The 18,365-nt window shown below is 52.2% G+C and overlaps 1 protein-coding gene across 2 annotated transcripts in view; it reads right to left on the bottom strand.

The window, feature by feature from the left end:
• DPYSL2 (dihydropyrimidinase like 2) overlaps nucleotides 1-18,365 on the bottom strand; it is a 144,849-nt gene that overhangs the window by 17,806 nt on the left and 108,678 nt on the right. For both annotated transcript variants that reach the window (XM_062212699.1, XM_062212700.1), the window contains exons 4-8: nucleotides 11,185-11,349; nucleotides 7,869-7,930; nucleotides 7,312-7,392; nucleotides 6,808-6,876; nucleotides 1,412-1,532 (exon numbers count right to left, since the gene is read on the bottom strand). In XM_062212699.1, coding sequence (XP_062068683.1) covers nucleotides 1,412-1,532; nucleotides 6,808-6,876; nucleotides 7,312-7,392; nucleotides 7,869-7,930; nucleotides 11,185-11,349 — 498 coding nt within the window. The remainder of the gene's footprint in view (nucleotides 1-1,411; nucleotides 1,533-6,807; nucleotides 6,877-7,311; nucleotides 7,393-7,868; nucleotides 7,931-11,184; nucleotides 11,350-18,365) is intronic.

Genomic DNA, 18,365 nt, shown 5'->3' with positions numbered 1-18,365 from the left:
GCCGTGACAGCCATCAGTGAAGAGGAGGATCCCTCACACGCCCAGCTGCCTTGCAAATGAGAGCCTGGGTGACACAGAGCTACCGACGCTGTCAGCATCATCATGTCCCCAGAAAGACAAGGCTCTCAGTAGATGGCTGGTTTGAGATGAAGGCAATTCCTCCGGCGGCCAGGAGAGGGCAGGTGTCCAAGAAGTCGGTAATGCAGGAAGCCTTCTCTACAAAGCACAGAGGCCTCTGGAGAGATTCAAAGAAAAGGGCCGTGAACTGCTGGGTCCGCCTGGAAGCCATCACCTCTCGGGACAAGATGACTCAGTGGTCATTGAGCAATCTGTTCCAGGGCTTGCACCAAGCCACCCGCCAGCCTTCCTCGATCCATGTGGATCACATCCCATGGAGAAGCAGAGACAGTCACAGAGGTCACATCGCTCCCTTGCTTAGGGAGAAAGAAGGAGCCTGAGAGAAGAGGCTAGGACAGAGTCTAAAGAATGAGAACAGGAGACAAACTCAGGGGGAAGAGGCAGAGAGCTGGAGACACGGCGACGACAGGCACAGAGAGGCCAAGGGGTGCGGGACATCATGGGGAGAATGAAAAGAAAGGTGTCATTTAGACAAAGTGTGTTTCAGATCAGGCAAGCTAAGATCCACCCCCAAAGTCAACCGCATGCTCTCGGGCTCTCTGCACGGACTGACCACAAGCATGCAACAAGAGGTGGGCCGACCCAAATTCACGGTCAGGGGCAGGTGTCAGCGGGCTCCACAGCATTCACCAGGTAGAGGGTACTCCACGGGACGGCCCTAGGGGACGCGCTGGGAGTTGCAGTTAGCGAATCAGTTTCCAAGAACATTCTCAATGGACTCCCTGGTAATTAACAGAGAAGTGACTGTAGCCCAGGTGAGGACAGAGCTTATGGACAGGGCGTAAGCTGAGCACCAGAAAACTGCCCGGGACAGTGTCTGGGCCCAGACCCGCCCCACTCCCCACAGGGCTCTCCTACCTACTCGGGGGGAAAAGCACCACCACATGAGGGGTTTACAAAACCATGCTCCCCACAAGGGTGCTAATGCAGACGGAAACGGACGTCACCTGTGTGTGTGTGTGTGTGTGTTTATTTAGGCTGCATCCAGCTAAACCCAACTACTCTATGGGGCGGGGGTGGGGGGGTCCTGCCCACCCAGCCTTTGCTGTGCGCGTGGCTTTAAATAGATAGGAACAAGGCCACAGTGGAACAAAGGAAGGAAACAGGAGCTCCCTGCCTCGCCCGGCTGTAATTAGGTTAATGCTGGAACGTGATGAAAGAGGCCCACTTGGCGTGAGGGTCTGGAACAGGAGCCCTCCCCGGTGCCTGACGTGCGGATTCCCCCCACCCACGCCCCGCCCCACAGCCAGACAGCCGGGCCAGGAGGGCTCACCCTTTTTCCGGGCCTGGGCGATGACTTCAGCAGCGCTCTTGCTCATCACCTTGGTGATGTACAGGGGGCAGTTGGTCTGGTTGGCAATGGTGATGGAACGGTTCACCGCTTCAGCCTCCACCTACAGAACAGCAGAGCAAGCATGAGAACCCAGCCCACCCCGCCTTTATCCCCACCCACCAAGAGAGAAACCGCTGTGTCCCCGAGGCTCTATCCCGAGAGGCACTGCAGGGTGGGTGACACTGACTTGGCCATCACCCTCTATTCCGCAGCAGCAACGACCGGGCTAACTTCGTCCTGATCCTTCTCCAAGTGTGGTCAGCGAGCCTGCAACATCAGGATCAGCCTGGAGTCTCTAAGAAATGTAGATTCCCAGGCCCTGCCCAGTCTCATAGACCGGAATCCCCAGGGGCAGCACCTAACACCGCGGCTGTCAACAGTCTCTATGATTCTACGTTTGCTAACATTCGAGACCCACCACGCATGCACAGACACTGGCTTTGGCTTTCTACGTCCCTAGTGTTGAGGCAAGACATTCAGCGATGGGATGTGGGGGACAGGGCTTCCGGCAGATGCTCACCGAAATGCCAGCCAGCGTCAACCCCCGAGACAACGCGACCTCACAGGGCTCTGAGAAGGCAGCGGGCCCCCTGTGTATGAAACATGAACCTGGCTGGCCAGCCCCAGCCAGGTACGATCTTGGGCACGAGATGGGAGAACGGTTCTAATAAATAATCTGGTTCTCTAAACCTAATGCTTCAATGATGGACTTTTCAGAAATCCCAAACACCTAATTAGGCAAGACTCCCAGGACCGAGTCGTATCGAATGCAGGGATCAGCAGTGTGTGCTTATGACGGGCAGATGAAAGGGTGCTACAGTGGATCGCAAAAAGCCCCTGGTGGCTGGCGCTGTGGTGCAGCGGGTTGAGCCACTCCATACGGGAGTGCCAGGTCGAGTCCCAGCTACCGTCTTCCTGCTAGTGCATCCGGGGAGGCAGCAGGTGATAGCTCAAGGCCTTGGGCCCTGCCTCTCACGCGTGAGAGCCGGATAGAGACCTGGGCTCCTGGTTTTGGTCTGGCACAACCTTGGGGAGTGAACCAGTAGATGGAAGATATCTCTTGCTTTCTCTTCAAGTAGATGAAAATAAACACCATTTAAAAGTCATTGGTGGCATGGGTAGTGGTACAGTGAATGGGCCACACTTGGGACCCCATATTCCATATCAAAGTGCTTCACAAAGTCCTGGACACTCTGTTTCTGATCCAGCTTCTTGCTGGAGCGCACCCAGGGTGGCAGCAGATGACGCCTCAAGTACTTGGGTTCCTGCAACTCATACGGGAGGCCTGCATTGAGTTCCAGGCTCCTGGCTTCCACCTGGCCTGGCTCTGGCTGTTGTGGGCATCTGGGAAGTAGACCTGGAGACAGACAGTCTCCTCTCTCTGCCTTTCAGGTAAAAAAAATAAAAATAAAAATAACGCCACTGGTTTCCTCCCGAGTCCTGGTCAAACTCCGTGATTTGAACTCTGAAGGGAGAAGCTGGGTCTGACTCCCGGTACCTTCCAAGCCCCACCCCAGGAGTTCCCACTGTGGCTCCTGGTTCACAGCAAGTGCTCAAAAATGCTTGCTGAACAAACAGATGATTTCATTTTATGTTAATGGCACTAAAACTGGGCGGTTCCACCCAGAGCTGTTATTTTTCACAAAAAATAACTAAGCTCCTGCCTAAATTAACTTAGCTATAGCTCCCTGCATTAACAAGTAACCTGATCTAGTATAACATAAACTAAGACAAGCTCACTCAACTGCCTTTGGCCTGCTGGGCTCCATGAAGACAGATGTCTAGAAATCCACAGGCCGTGCCAATGGCCCTTGACAAAGCTCACAGAACACCCAAGCTGTTTCCAATTCCTGGAATAGCTGAGGATGGGCCCTCCCTCTCCTTGGCCCCAGCGTCGGGCGGAGTCTCAGCGGGGTGAAGTGTGCCGGGGGCTTAGCCAGAATCCCCAGCACTTTACAGCCATGCCGGTGATGAGCCGACAGCTTGTCCCAGCACCAACACTTGTGAAGGTGAAAAGGCACACTATTAATAACCGTGCAGGAGTCACAGGCACACTAACTAAGGTGTGTCATGGTACTAACTAGGGGTGCAACAAGCAAGGCACTGCTCACACCAGGGCCCTGCCCTTGAGGGACTGGCTGCCAGGAAGACTGGGATGACTCTGGCGACTGGGATCCCATTTGCTCAGATTCAGCTGGGAGTTCAGTTCAGATTCCACTCCCACCCCAGGAGGCAAGAGGCCCAGCCCTGGGCAAAAGTGGATCCAAAATGCAGCTCGTTGGAAGAGAAGGTCCTTTAAATCTACTCCCTGCATTCTGCCCAGAACATTGACCCTTCTGTGTTTGTGTGTGTTTGCCTCAGATACAAGACATACACTATTTTATACAACACTGAACTCTGATCTAAATAACAGCACTTGGAAATTAGGAAAATCGTGTGATGGAGCAGGTGTGCCAAAGAGTTACAGTAAGCCGTCACTTGCAACAGCAGAATCCCTATGGTGGGGGCCATGCCAATCTGGATTGCTCTGCTTCCAATCCAGCTCCCTGCTAATGCACCTGCTAGGCCTAGCATGTGGGAGACCCTGATGGAGTTCCTGGCTCCTGCATTTAGTGTGCGTGTGTGTGTATGTGCGTGTATGTGTGTGTCCACACACAGCCATTTGGGGAGTGAACCAGCAGATGAAAGATCTCTTTCTGTCTCTCTCTGTCACTGCCTTTCAAATAAATAAATAAATCTTTAAAAAAGTAAAACAGTATGGTAGTTTAAAATAAAATCTCTGCTTCATTACAGAGATCTCGGGATTCTGCTTTTAAAGATGAGGCCACCCAAAGCCCAGAGCGGAAAACGACCTGCCCAGGGACACAGCAGCACCAGCACACCACATGCCCCAAGAGCCCTGCCCCTCTCAGCCCCCGACATCCTCATTCTGTGAGGCCCCATCGGGAGGTCCTCTCTCCCGTGAAGGACTCTTCACAACGCCACCTGGAGTCCCCGCTCTCTTCCCAGCCACCAGGGTCTCACAACCTTTACCCACTCCCAGCCACATCAGGTTCCACCCTGCACACTTCCTACCTGCCTCTCTCCCCCCAGCTCACCTTGCGTCCCTTTCAGAAAGGATGGCTTCTCATTCGCCCCACTGCACCCCCTGAGACCTGGCTCTGCCTGGATCAGAAACATGCTCACCCATTCACTCCATCACGGCCAAGCCCGGTGACTAGTTCCCACCTTCTCCTCACTCTCCTCTCCCAGCTTCTCAGAGCAACCCAGGGGAAACCCTGCCAGGCAGTCTCACAGGGTGGGCTGGGAGGAAAAGCCTACAAGGAAAGTTCAGGCTTCGAAAAGTTCAGATTCAAGTCATCCACCACGATGCCCGTGCCGGACAGGACAGAGGAGCTGCCGTGGCCCATGCCGCCCACGACCACTTCACGTGCATTAGCACAATCTCCCTCACCAGACTGGAAAGCTCACGGTCACTCGGAGTGCTTCCACATTTCACTCTTTGTGGTGCCCACAGGGGGTTAACACACACAGATCCCTCTTAACAAACTGAAAGATAATCACCAGCAGGAGGAGAAGTACCATCGGTGCCTGGGGGCGCCGGTTCTAATCTGGCTCAGCCTCTAAAACTCCCCACAGCCTCTCCTCATCCCCCAGGGCTACCATCAGGAGGAAATAACTCTGGGCTGCCACAGGTGACTGGTGAAAAACAGACTCCCCGATGGAGCATCCCCGCAAGTGCCTGTTCTGGGATTGGTAAAGTCCCCCCACTGCCCGCTCTCCAAACAGCTTCTCCGATTGGCTGCCAGGGAGCTGTCATTTTCAGTGCAGCAACTGCCAGAAGTGAAACCTCCTGATCTGAACCAGGTAAAAGTGGTTTTCATTTTTCTGGTCAAAGTAGCCACCAGAACACCACCTCTCCGAGAGCTTTCTCCTTTCCGGAAACCCCCAGGGTGGGCTTTCTTCCTGCCTTTGTGTTCTGCTCTGCAGACAGCAGAAGAAAAAGGGAAGCCAGCCCTTGGACACTCACTCAGCCGGAAGAAGCCTCACGTAGCCGGATACGCGGCTTGGCTTTTCTCGACAGCAGCTTCGTCTCCCCTAACTGTGCCATCAGCGCCGCGGTACGGGCCTCCATCAGTACACTGGACAAAGCCAAGAGTACAACCCCTGAAGAGGCCCGGCTGGCTGGTGTGCTTGTATGTGAGTGTGCGTGAGTGCACACCCATGTACACACGTGCACAAGCAGGCACTGTGGGAACCGGCATGCAACAGGCTGGACACTGCACTTTCCGGCTCTTTGCTTCGGTAACTGGGCAGATGCTAAACTTCACACTCTGCGGTGTCCTCACTTGAGAGATGGAGGTGAGAGTCCCACCACAGCACAGCCCTAGCAGGCCCCGTGCAGGGCCGGCAGAGGCACGCGGGACAGGCTGAGGGACGGGAGCACTCTGGGGCTGTGTGCAGGAGCTGCAGAGGTGTGTCCCATATCCCACACGGGACAGCGGGGCAGCTGAAATGGGAAGATCAGCACAGTGCCCAGCACAGGCCAGGGGGCTGTGAAAGCTGGCACCGTGGAACCCCGCCAGCCCTCTGCCCCCTTGCAGCTCTGATGCCTGATCCCTAAACTGGTCCAAGGCCGAACACAGGACCAACTGCCGGGAGGTCTGGACTGAGGGTGCCTATGATTTTCTGCCACCCGGTGCCTAAACGTCCTCAGGAGGTTGACTCTGAGAACAGGTGGCTAAAGCAGTCACGAAGCCCGGCTGGCAGCGGCATGGAAGCCACAGACAGGATCCCCTGGGGTGGGACGTGAGCGCCCTCCTCACTGAACCATCAGGGACCCCGCTCTGCATTTTCCTTCCACGATCTTAAACCATCTGCCAACCAAACCTGCTCGTTACGTTCTATCCCGCACAGGCTTGCCATGAAAAAATGGGTAATTCCCTTAGGCGTTACGGACATTTCGAAGAGCTTTAGATCCCCCCTCCGGGGTTGTGGTGCTGGTAAGACTATGGAGGCAGAAAGGCGTGAACCAGCACTCTTAGGCCAGCTCTGTTCAGGTACCCTAGAAAGGGCCTGGAGAAGTAGAGGCAGGAACAAGAGTCTTGGGCTGAATGAGCCACCCTGGTCCGTCAAGCACTGCACTTCACCCATGCACACACACATACACACCCATACGCACACACACATGCACACACACATACACACTCACACACGACCCACGGCTTCTCAGAGACACCACGGTCAACAACACAGGAGCCCTGCTCTCCAAAGGCGCAAGGCTCGGCACAGCGCCCACGGGCACCACGGCACACATCCTGCTCTCGGACGTTCACCTCCTCCGGCCGGCTGAGCACGTGTCCTTCAGGGCCGGTGATGCCCAGATCCAGGATCCTCTGCTGCTCCTGGAAGGTTTAAAGAAAGCCAGGCGTCAGGGAGATTCAGGCTCCCATGGGCTCCGACAGCTACAGACCTAGGCCCAGGGCAGCCCTGGCAAGGTGGGAAAATGGCACTGCTGGCCACTCGGCCCTTCTCTGTCCTGTTCCCAATCCTGTCTGAGCATCAGTTATGGCCCCACAAAACCACTCGGCTGATGCCCTGGGTGCTGAAAGTTGCTGTCTTCCCCACCCGCAGCTGCAGCAGGGGGAGGCGTGTGGGGTTGTTCCAGGTCCCACCCAAGGCAGCTGCAGAAACAGTCCCCCTGTGGAACAGGAATCGGCACAGTCCACCCAACAGGCAGGTGCATATGGTGCCAGCATTCACAGCACGGGAACATTCAGCTGCCTCTGACTGTCTTGTGCCTGCCACTTGCTCCCCAGGTGATGAAGAAAGCCCCGTACCTCTGCGATGATGTCGCCATTTTCTGCATGGACTTGGGCGATGGCACCGATATCCCGGATCACACTCAGGACTTCATATATCTGAGAGACAGGAGCACAGGGGTCAGAGATCGGGACAACCAGCTCCCCACCATGCTGGTGAGCTAAGAGGCGGTGCCCCTTAGCTGCTTCTGTGAAGCCAGGCCTTTTGAAGACCCGAGGGTGACGTTTCTGGCCACGTCGGGCAGAGGAGGATCCTCTGTTACTCATGGAGGCAGTGCAGGTAAAAGGATGTGGGCAAGGAGTGAGAAGCCCAAGGATGAGCCCTCGACATGCACCATGTGTTAGGGGAGGCTCGCCCGGCTGCACTGTGCCATGGTTGGCCCTACCAAGGCTCAGATCCAGAGCAGGTGGAGCACCAGCCCCAGGGCCAAGGGCACTGGGCTCACACTCCCCTAATGGCTAAATGACATCAGCAACTCAATCCACCAGGCACTGCCTGAGGAGACAGGGATGTGCCTGCATCAGACACAGCCTCCCACACGACAGCCGTGGTCCCAGAGTGCCCACTGTCTTACCTGGGAGTCGGTCAGCTGAAAGCGATCTTTGAAAGCCATGTACACAAGGAAGGAATTTACCCCTGGAGGACAAACAACACAGAGAGGCTAGGTCATGATGTTTAAGAGGAAAACCACCATCCAACACAATCTGGGAAGGAATAAGAAAGTGTAACAGTCGTGCAGCATTTAATGGCAAGAATATGTCTGAGAAATGTATCACAGGGAGATTTTGTCACCGTGGGAGCACCATGGAGTGAGGCACACAACCCTAGGTGGTGCAGTTATTCTATACCAGGCTATACGGCATAGCCCACTGTGGCTAGATCACGACCCTGTACAGCTTCCTACTGGGCTCAACACCGCAGCCAGCTGCAACACAACAGAAGTATTTGTGGACCTACGTGTAGGAAAGGTACAGGAAAAACAGTAAGCAGTAGGAATTTCTCAGCTACACTATAATCTTACAGGACCCACCATCGTACAGAGAGCCATCGTGAGCCACAGCACTGTTCTACAGCACGTGACTGCACTGTGCATGTGTGTGCACGACTGTGACTACGTGAAGGTGGGGAAGGAGGGAGGGCAGCAGAGTGTGTGGGGAGTGGGGGATGGAGACAGAGAGAGATCCAGTGAATCTGGGGATAGGGTGAAGAGAATTCTTTATAATATTCTTATCATTTGCTAAGAGTTTAAAACTATATAAACGTTAAAATGTGCCAGTGTTTATACACCCACGTTCATGGCAGTATTGTTCACAGCCAAAAGGTGGGAGCGACCCACAGATGGATGGACTGCCAGAGCGTGGACCATACGAACCACGGCACACTAGTCAGCCTGAGAAAGGAGGGACGCTCTGACTCGTGCCACAGCCACATTTAAGTGATCTGCCAAGGCCACCTTGAGGACAACAGACGAAGTGAAATAAGCCAACCCCAAAGGCAGTATGATTCCACTGATGTATCCAGAACAAAGGCACAGAGACAGAAAGTAGGATGGGGACTGGCAGGACTGGGAGGAGGGGAGTAGGACATCACTATTTCATGGGCACAGAGGTTCAGTTCATTCGATGAAAACCGCTCTGGAGGTGAACAGTAGCACAGCACGTGTATACCTAATGCCTGAATGTACAATGAGAAATGGCTAAGATGACAAGTTTCCTAAAGTATTTATAAAACCTTCCCAATTTTACGTTATGTGTATTTTAACAATTTTTTTGAAAAATAAAAAAAAAACACTCTCTGACCCCAAACTGAGCCTGTTGCACAAGAAAATTAATTAGATATTTGTCTATAAAGACAGATCACTAATAAATGTCTTTCCTTGGGCAAACAGGCCGCCCTCCATGTTGATTTTTAAGAAACATTTTTTTTTTTTTTCAATATGAAAAAGCCCATCAGTTTGACAAGCAGATGGCGCAATGCTCATTCTGGCATCTTGAAGTTCTCGCCTCCCGAGGCACCAGACCAAACATCCCTGCCTGACATCCATCACAATTTTAAACAATTGTCCTGACAACCTCAAAGCCTGGGGACTTATTCAAGCCACTGGGGGTTGGGGGAGGGGGCCTGGCAGCTGCCTGGGCTAAGAGCCCCTGGACATCCTGGCCCTTCTCTCCTTGCTAGGCAACAGTAGTCATGGTAACCATGCAGCCTGATTTGGAGTCAACGCTTAAGTATCCAGAGTAAAAATCTCTTGGAGATTCAGTATTCTCAAAAGTAAAAAAGACCAAAGCTTATCTACTTCCTTTTATGTACTGTCTTCAAGCTGGAAAGAATCTCAGAGGACATCCATTCCAGTACCGTCAGGGGAGATACATACACACAATACCCTCAGGGAACGGTGGTCACCCTAGCAGTTAAGAAGCCCACATTCGGCAGGTGCTGAAGCGGGCGCTGCAGAGCTGGCATCCCTTGTGGTCCCCCATTCAACTCCCAGCTGCTCTACTTCCGATCCAGCTCCCTGCTAATGCACCTGGGAAAGCAGTGGAGGATGGCCCAAGTGCTCAGGCCCCTGCAACCACGTGGGAGACCCAGAAGAAGCTCCTGGCTTCAGGTTGGCTCAGCTCCAGCCATTGTGGCCATCTGGGGAGTGAACCAGCAGATGGAAGACCTCTCTCTGTCTATCTGTCTCTACTTCTGTCTGTAACTCTGTTTTTCAAATAAATCTTTAAAAAAAAAAAAAAAAGATGCCCACATTCTACGTCGGAGCACCTGGACTCCAGCTTCCTGCGAATGCAGACCTGGGAGGCAGCAGTGACAATGCAAATTAATTGAGTTCCTGCCTCCCATGAAGGAGACCTGGATTGAGTTCCTGGTTCCCAGCTTCGGCCACTCAACCCAGCCTCGGCCACTGGAGACATTTGAGGAGTGAATCAGCAAATAGGAGCTCTGGTTCTCTCTGCCTCTCAAATTAATTAAAATAAAAACAAATAAGTGAGACTCACAGCATGTAAGTAATTTGCCCAAAGTCTCACCTAGTCTGTCTCAGAGCAGAGAAAGAAACCCGAGACCTTGCTCTCTATTTTGGGGCTTTTTCTACCCCATCTTCAAATCCCTGCCACCCATGTCCACAGATTGTCCTGTGCCATCTCACCACAGCACAAGATCCTTCCGGGCCTGGAAACCCCAGAATCCCAGAGCAGCAGGAGCTTCCCTAAAGGGCAAGACCCAAGCGGTCAGCAAGGGACCCAGCAATCTAGTCCCCAGGCAGGACCAGGATGTCCTTGGGCTCCACCACCTGAACCCCCAAGGTTCTCATTGACAAAAAAGCCCTTGAGGTCACTCTTAGGTAACAAAGATTCCTCCAGCCTCTCCCTATGACCCCTCCCAATCCCTGGAGTCTTGCTTCCCAAAACACTTTTGTGGAACAGTGAAGATTCCCCAGCTGTCTCAGGCTTGAAGCATCTCATCACCCTCACATGCTTCTTGCATTCGTGCGGGTTTGTGTGCTGCCCTGGGAACCCTCTTTGGGACACACACTTGTTGTCCTTTGAGGGTGAAGCGCTCTTGCCACAGCTTCAGCTCCCCAGCCTGGCATGAGAACACAGAACCCTCACGCCAATAAGCTGCGAGCAGCTGCGACAGTAAGAGCAGGTCCCAGTAGGAAGGCTCACGTTCTCTTATGAGCAAAGGCCAGTGTTGCTGCACAGGGCTAGGCAGGAGCTTCCACCAAAGCCCTCTCTCCTTGCTAGGGATTTGTCTGAGCATGAGACACCAGTGGGATCTGTGAGCATTGTTCTCAGAGCTCCACCCACCCCACCCCACCTCACCCCCCACCCCCGCCAACCCAGAATTGTGGAAACAGCCGCAGAGGGTGCTGGGCCGGCACAACCTACCGTGGTCCTTCACCAGGGCTTCCATCTCCTCCTGGATGCCCTTGTGCCACTCGGTGATGTCCACGTGCAGGGAGTAGTCGCAGCAGGACTTGCTGTCGGCCCATTCCCTCCACTGGTCGAAGGCAGCCAGCAGGCTGGTCCCGGGCTCGGGAACCACGTGGTCGACTAGAAAGGAAAAGGCACTCTGGTCATCCACATGAGCTGCACGGGCCAGGGGCCAGCAAGTGTGTTCCCATCGGACCCATGAATAAGGCTTCTTGGGTTCCAAATCTAGACAGTGATCTCCACAACCAGCTTCTAAGAATCCACTTAAGCAAGCTGACTACCCAAAGGGGACAAAGCCGAAAGCAGAAACTTGGCATGGGAGGATGGCGCTGGGGAAACCACGCATGAAATGCCCAGATCTGATTTCCCAACTCCCAATCCCTGAAAGCACAAACCTGGGGCACGACTCACAGACAATGAGTCCTTATGGACAATGACAGTGTCAAGTGGCCGGCAGGGGCAGCCAAACCTTCCCGCGTGTGAGACGGCCCCTTCAAGAAAGCAAGGGGCCCGAAGGCGCTGGAGCAGGGCCACGCGGACTGAGCCCTTCCAAGGCGCCCGGGCACGCCCGCGCTCTCATGGCCGCTCGGATTTCTGCAGCATAATGCCACTTTGTCATTTACGGGAAATCTTTCATCTTAAGAGTTCAAAGCATTTAAAAACTGTTATATTATTATTGAGGTAGGGTGATATGGAGGACAGATGACACTGGACTCAGGGTGACCTGAGTTTGCTTCCTGGCGCCACCATTTACCTGCAAGGTGCCCTTGGGTAAACTACGTAATCTCCACTCCCTGTGCTGTGTCTGTGCTGGTTTAAAATGGGGATAATATTACCTGGCACATACATTTGTTATGAGGATTAATGAAACAGCATGGCTATCAATGCTAGGTCAGTCTTCTATTTAAATCTTCCAATGGCCTCTCCTGGCTCTTCACAGAAAGATTAAAGTCCTCTACAAGGCCAACCAGAGCCTGCCCAGCTCTGTCCTGGCCTACTTCTAGGACGTGATCCTGGACCACCGCTCCCTGGCCTCACTCTGCTCTCCAACTCTACAGGCTGTCTCTCAGCTACCACAAATCCAGCCTGATCCCTCCTACTCCAGGGCCTTTGCATGTGCTTTTATCACTCCTAGGTTTTGGAGAGGTTTCATCCATGACAGGAAGTTTACCAGACTATTATCACCCATCTTCTGCTCAGAGGCACTAACATACAAACTGAAATGATCTGTCTTGGCCAAATCGAATTTGTGCAACAGTAAGGTAGGCAATTGACACAGAAGTTAAGACATTGCTGGGGATGCCTGCACCCCATGTCACAGTGCTGGGTCCAAGACCTGGCTCCACTCCCAATTTCAGCTTCCTGCTATGGTGCATTCTGGGAAGCAGCAGGTGACACCTTTAGCACTTGGCTCTTGAGGGGAGACACCCACATGGGAGACAGGGATTGAATTCAGTCTGGCTTCCGCCTGGTCCACCCCAGGCTATCAGAGGCATTTGAGGGGTGAAACAGTAAGTGAAGGAGCTCAATGTCTCTCTGCCTTTCAAATAAATTTTAAAAAGAAATAAAAATTTTAAAAATAAGATAAAACAATTCTCCTGAAGCCCAAAGTGATGAATCATTCTTCATAAATAAAATATTCGCTTCTCAACTCCCAGGTAAGCAGTTTTGAGCTAAGAAAATGCCAGCTCAGATTTCTGAAATGGATCAAATCTTGCAAGTGCTGCTAAGTCACTCCACTGGGCTTGGCTTTGTACACATCAGAAGCAAGAGAAATAAGTCCATCTATGCTGAATTATCTTTTGGCAAAAAATTTACTTTGTAAAGTATGTATTAACAAATATAATTAAATGGATACACACAAACCTGGTATCTCCAATACAACATTATCGAATGAAAGCAAAAATGATATACCTCTTAAATGCAATGGATGAAATATTAACATAAAAGCCCTGTCAAACCACTTTCAAATTTTCTTCTTACATTGTATCCCTTTCCCGAAAATAAACATAAAATCATCATTGTGGCAACCGGTTTGGACAAAATCTCCCCAGCCAGGAGTGTGTACATGTGTAGACAGCTGTGTATGTGTGCACAGGTGCACAGGTGTGTGTTACATGTGCACAGGTGTGTGTATGTGAGGGGACTGCCAAAAAAGCTCATGGAGAATAGAACTGAAAGATATTCATTTTAATGCAAATAATTTGAAATGCCCACACAATTTTTTTTGGTACTATGCATTCGCTGTGAACTTGTTGAAGATCTCTTAAGTGTAGCTAGGTAAGTAACACTCTGTTTTATAGGCTGTCTAAATTTAGAGTTGGGCTCTCCAGCCAATGTAAACAAGGAAGACTTCCACGTCTGCCACGTCTCTATTTCTTTTGGGACTGATAAACAAATCACTTCTCAGGAGGAGGACAGTAACTGCTGACAGCCACTGAATAATCCTTTGCCCTGGGTCAGTTTATGGTGACTTTTACATCATATTTTGACAGGAATACTATTAGATAAAATATTTAATAATATTTTAAATGTATGCACCTCCTGCACCCAGTTCTGTTCCTGGGCTCTTTGCTCCATTCATTTGTTAGTACCAAATGCAGCAGTTTTTTAATACATTCCAGTATGTGATGATAAAGTTCCTCCTAGGGGCTGGCGCTGTGGCATGGCAGGCCGAGCCTCCGCCTGCAGCCTTGGCATTCCATATGGGGGCTGGTTTGTGTCCCAGCTGCTTCTCTGCTGATCCAGGTCTCTGCTATGGCCTGGGAAAACAGTAGAAGATGGCCCAAGTGCTTGGACCTCTGCACCCGCATGGGAGACCTGGAAGAAGCTCCTGGCTCCTGGCTCCTGGCTTCAAATCAGCTCAGCTCTAGCCATTGTGGTCATTTGGGGAGCAAACAAGCAGATGAAAGACCATTCTCTCTGTCTCTCCCTTTCTCTGTCTGTAACTCTACCTCTCAAATAAATAAAAAAAAATCTTTTTAAAAGTCCCCCTTACATTCCTCTTTTTTATGAGTAAAAAAAAAAAGTCACCTTTCAAAGGCTCATTTCCTCCAAAGCATTCTCTTCCCTCCCCCACCTGGGAAGCCTGAGCAGCCGGCATGCAGGAAGCCCACTCCTCTTCCGAGCAGCTCAGGCAGGCCCCACTGTGCTGCCTGCACCTGCCCCTTGACACAGTGGGGACAAGGAGAGGGCCCACGACCCTAAATCTCTGGGGACGTCACAGCATCCAGAGCTACCCTCCCTGAACTCCAGCGTGCCTGGGTTCCGGCCTCACCACGCAGTTTCTGGCTCTGTAGACCCGGCTGGAACCAGCTGATCCACACTTCTCATAAGTGAGTTGCAGGGCAGCCGTGGGTCACTGTGTCAACAACTGAATGCAAACTGCTTCCCATTTACTTCTCCTCCCACCTCCAGCACCCCTGCAGCACCACGCACAGCATCCGTCATCCCTTGTGAAAAAGCCCAGGTCCCTGGCGGCCACACCGTAGCTTCCCTCCACACCCAAAGCCGGCCGCTGGCATGATGAACCCTCGGAGAGGCAGCTGAGCTGAGCACTGCAGGGACATAAACACGTTCCTCCCCAGAGCTAACGACACTCAGCAACGTGTCCGGGAAGAGCCTCCACATGTTTTCCCACAGTTCTCCCTCCACAGAAGCTCTCCTGGGAAGAGCAGCTCTCAGGGAACAGGACAAAGGGTCACCCCCACTTCCGGAGGGAGCAGAGCATCCCCACTAAGGACATAGCTGCAAATGACTTGCACGGAACACACAGGCCTGCTTCCGGGTGACCACCTACGGCTTTCTGACCCCAAAAGGTGGAAAACTCACCACCCAGGAAAAGAGGAGGCACCCTGGGGCCAAGGACCTCAAACCCCGGGTTTGGGTTCTTTCTGCAGTCCGCCTGTCATTACTCTCTGGGGCTCCCACTTCTTCTTCTTCTTCTTTTTTAAAAGATTTATTATTTTATTTATTTGGAAGGCAGAGGCAGAGAGAGAAAGAGGTCTTCCATCCACTGGTTCACTCCCCAAATGGCTGTTACAGCCAAAGCTGAGCCGATTGGAAACCAGAAACCAGGAACTTCTTCTAGGTCTCCCACATGGGTGCAGGGGCCCAAGGACTTGGGCCATCCTCTACTGCTTTCCCAGGCCACAACAGAGAGCTGGATCAGAAGTGGAGCAGCTGGGACTTGAACTGGTGCCCATAGAGGATGCCGGCACTGCAGGAGGCAGCTTTACCCACTACCACATATAGCCAGCCCCTCCCTCACTTTTTTAAAGATTTATGTATTTGAAAGGCAGACCAATTGGTCACAGGAGAAAGACAGAAACAGATCTTCCAACACTGGTTCACTCCCCAGATGGCCACAACAGCCAAGTCTGAGCCAGGCAGAAGCCAGGAGCCAGAAACTCCACCCAAGATTCCCATGTGGGAGGCAGGAACCCAAGTCCTTGGGCCATCATCTGCGGATTAACAGGGAGCTGGAAGCCGGCACCACAGCTCACTAGGCTAATCCTCCACCTGCAGGGCCGGCACTCCGGGTTCTAGTCCCAGTTGGGGTGCCAGTTCTGTCCCCGTTGCTCCTCTTCCAGTCCTGCTCTCTGCTGTGGCCCGAGAAGGTAGCAGAGGATGGCCTACGTGCTTGGGCCCCTGCCCCCGCACGGAAGACCAGGAGGAGCCACCTGGCTCCTGGCTTCAGATCGGCGCAGCACCAGTCATAGCGGCCATTTGGAGGGTGAACCAACGAAGGAAGACCTTTCTCTCTGTCTCTCTCTCTCACTGTCTAATTCTGCCTGTCAAAAAAAAAAAAAAAAAAAAAAAAACCAGGGAGCTGGATCAGGAGCAGAGTTACCGGGACTTGAACCAGCACCTGGATTTGGTTTGTGGACACCCTGAGAGACAGCTTAGCCCACTGTGCCACAACTTGCTCCTACACTACATTTTGTAACAGCTTTATCGAGATGCAATTCACATACTATACAATTCCCTCATTGTGTTTCTGGCTTTGAGTACATTCACAGAGCTGTACAATCATCACCACAATCTAATTTTAGAACATCACCCAAAAAAGAAACTCCACAATCATCAGTAGTCACTCCCTGTTCCCTCCAACCCCTGCTACTCCCAGCCCAAAGCAACCACTGAGCTACGCCCAGTCTCTATAGATTTGCATATTCTGGATATGTCATACAAATGGACTCATCTAATATGAGGTCTTTTGTGTCTGGCTGCTTTCATGAAGATAATGTGTTCTGGCTCCGGCATGCCGGGCAGGCCGCTGCACTGCCCCGTGTGCTGCTGCAGGTGGTCTTAATATCCAGTTTTCATGCTTATTGGATACTGGCAAAGAGTGCATAAGCTGCTCTTCAAAAATCCAAACAAAGATCCCCTTTGTAGCTTACAGCATTTAAGACTCCACATTTCTTCAATTCTTTTCTTTTTCTCATCATTGTAGACTCACGCGCAGTTGTAAAAAACACAAATTAGGGGAGTGTGTAGTGAGGCAGTTAAAATGCGGCCTGGGATACCCACAACCTATACCACAGTGCCTGGGCTCAGTCCCAGCTCCACTTCTGATTACAGGGGATGGAGGATCTCGATCTGCCTGTCTCTTGGGGCCAGCATCACCACCTGCAATGCCAGCAACCCACATCAGAGCACCAGTTCAAGTCCGGGCTGCTCTGCTTCCAATCCAGCTTCCTGCTAATGCACCCGGAAAAGCAGGGAAGATAGCCCAAGTGCCTGGGCCCCTGCCTCCCATAGGAGAGACGTGGATGAAGCTTCTGCTCCTGGTTTAGGCTTTGCCCAGTCTCAACTGTTGTGGCCATTTGGGCGTAAACCAGCACACAGAAGACCTCTTTGTATCTCTCCCTCTCGCTGTCACTCTGCCTTTCAAACAAATAAAAATAAAAAATTTAAAAACTCTGAACAGTCAAAGTGATACTAAGAATAGAAATCATAAGTGAAGGAGTCTTGCAGCCTTTCCCATTTCCCAGTGGAAACATTTTATTCATTTGAAAGTCAGAGAAGGAGGGAGAGAGAGGGGGAAGGAGAAGAAAGGGGAGAGGGAGACAGAGAAGCCAGGAGTCAGGAACTCCATCCAGGTCTCCCATGTGGGTGGCAGGACCCAAGCACTTGAGCTGTCACCTGCTGCCTCCTAGGGTACAATCAGTAGAGCTGGGACTCAACCCCAGGCACCCTGGTACCAGATACAGGATTCCCAAATGGTGGCATAACTGTTGTACCAATTGTTTGTCCCCTGAATTTGTTTAATTAAGACCCCAAATTTTAAAACACTACATATCCGTGTTTCTGGTGAGTTCTCACTGGGCCCTTCGTATTTAAAACACAGAGATGGGGGCCAGCGCCGTGGCTCACTTGTTTAATCCTCCGCCTGTGGCGCCGGCATCCCATATGGGCGCCGGGTTCTAGTCCCGGTTGCTCCTCTTCCAGTCCAGCTCTCTGCTGTGGCCCGGGAGGCAGTGGAGGATGGCCCAAGTGCTTGGGCTCCTGCACCTGCATGGGAGACCAGGAGGAAGCACCTGGCTCCTGGCTTCGGATCGGTGCAGCGCTGGCCATAGCGGCCATTTGGGGGGTGAACCAACGGAAGGAAGACCTTTCTTTCTCTCTCTCGCACTGTCTAGCTCTGTCAAATAAAAGAAATTATAATAAAAAAAAAAAAAAAACACAGAGATGCCAGTGCAGCCATCCCACAGTCCATGCTCTGACTCAAGGCAGCCGAGCAGGATGCACACTCTGCAAGCTCACCAGGGGTTAGGGTGGTGCAGCACAGGGAGCGCCCCACCCAGCCCCAAGCTCCCCGCCCCCAGGTGTACCTGTGAGTACAGAGGGGCAGCTCTAAAACCTCCTGTCTGTCATGTGCACACCTCGCCTTGCTCCTCGGGATCTCCACTCAATCAAAACAGACTCATTCTAAGTCCCCCAGCCTCATTTCCTTAGCCACCATCCCACTCCTGCTTTTAACTGTGTGTGCGGCTGCCTCTCTCCTCCTCATCTCAGATAAATTAATCAACGTGAATTAAAAGAAACCATCAGGGAGATGAGCACATAAACCACCGGCAGCAGAGCGGCAGCAGCTTATCTACGTGGCTCTCCCCAGCTGGCAGCTACTGTGC

This window comes from Lepus europaeus, chromosome 16, assembly GCF_033115175.1.
Source record: "Lepus europaeus isolate LE1 chromosome 16, mLepTim1.pri, whole genome shotgun sequence".
Classification (NCBI taxonomy): domain Eukaryota; kingdom Metazoa; phylum Chordata; class Mammalia; order Lagomorpha; family Leporidae; genus Lepus; species Lepus europaeus.
Note: the sequence above shows the minus strand (reverse complement) of the source record. Positions and strands in the feature narration are given on the sequence as shown.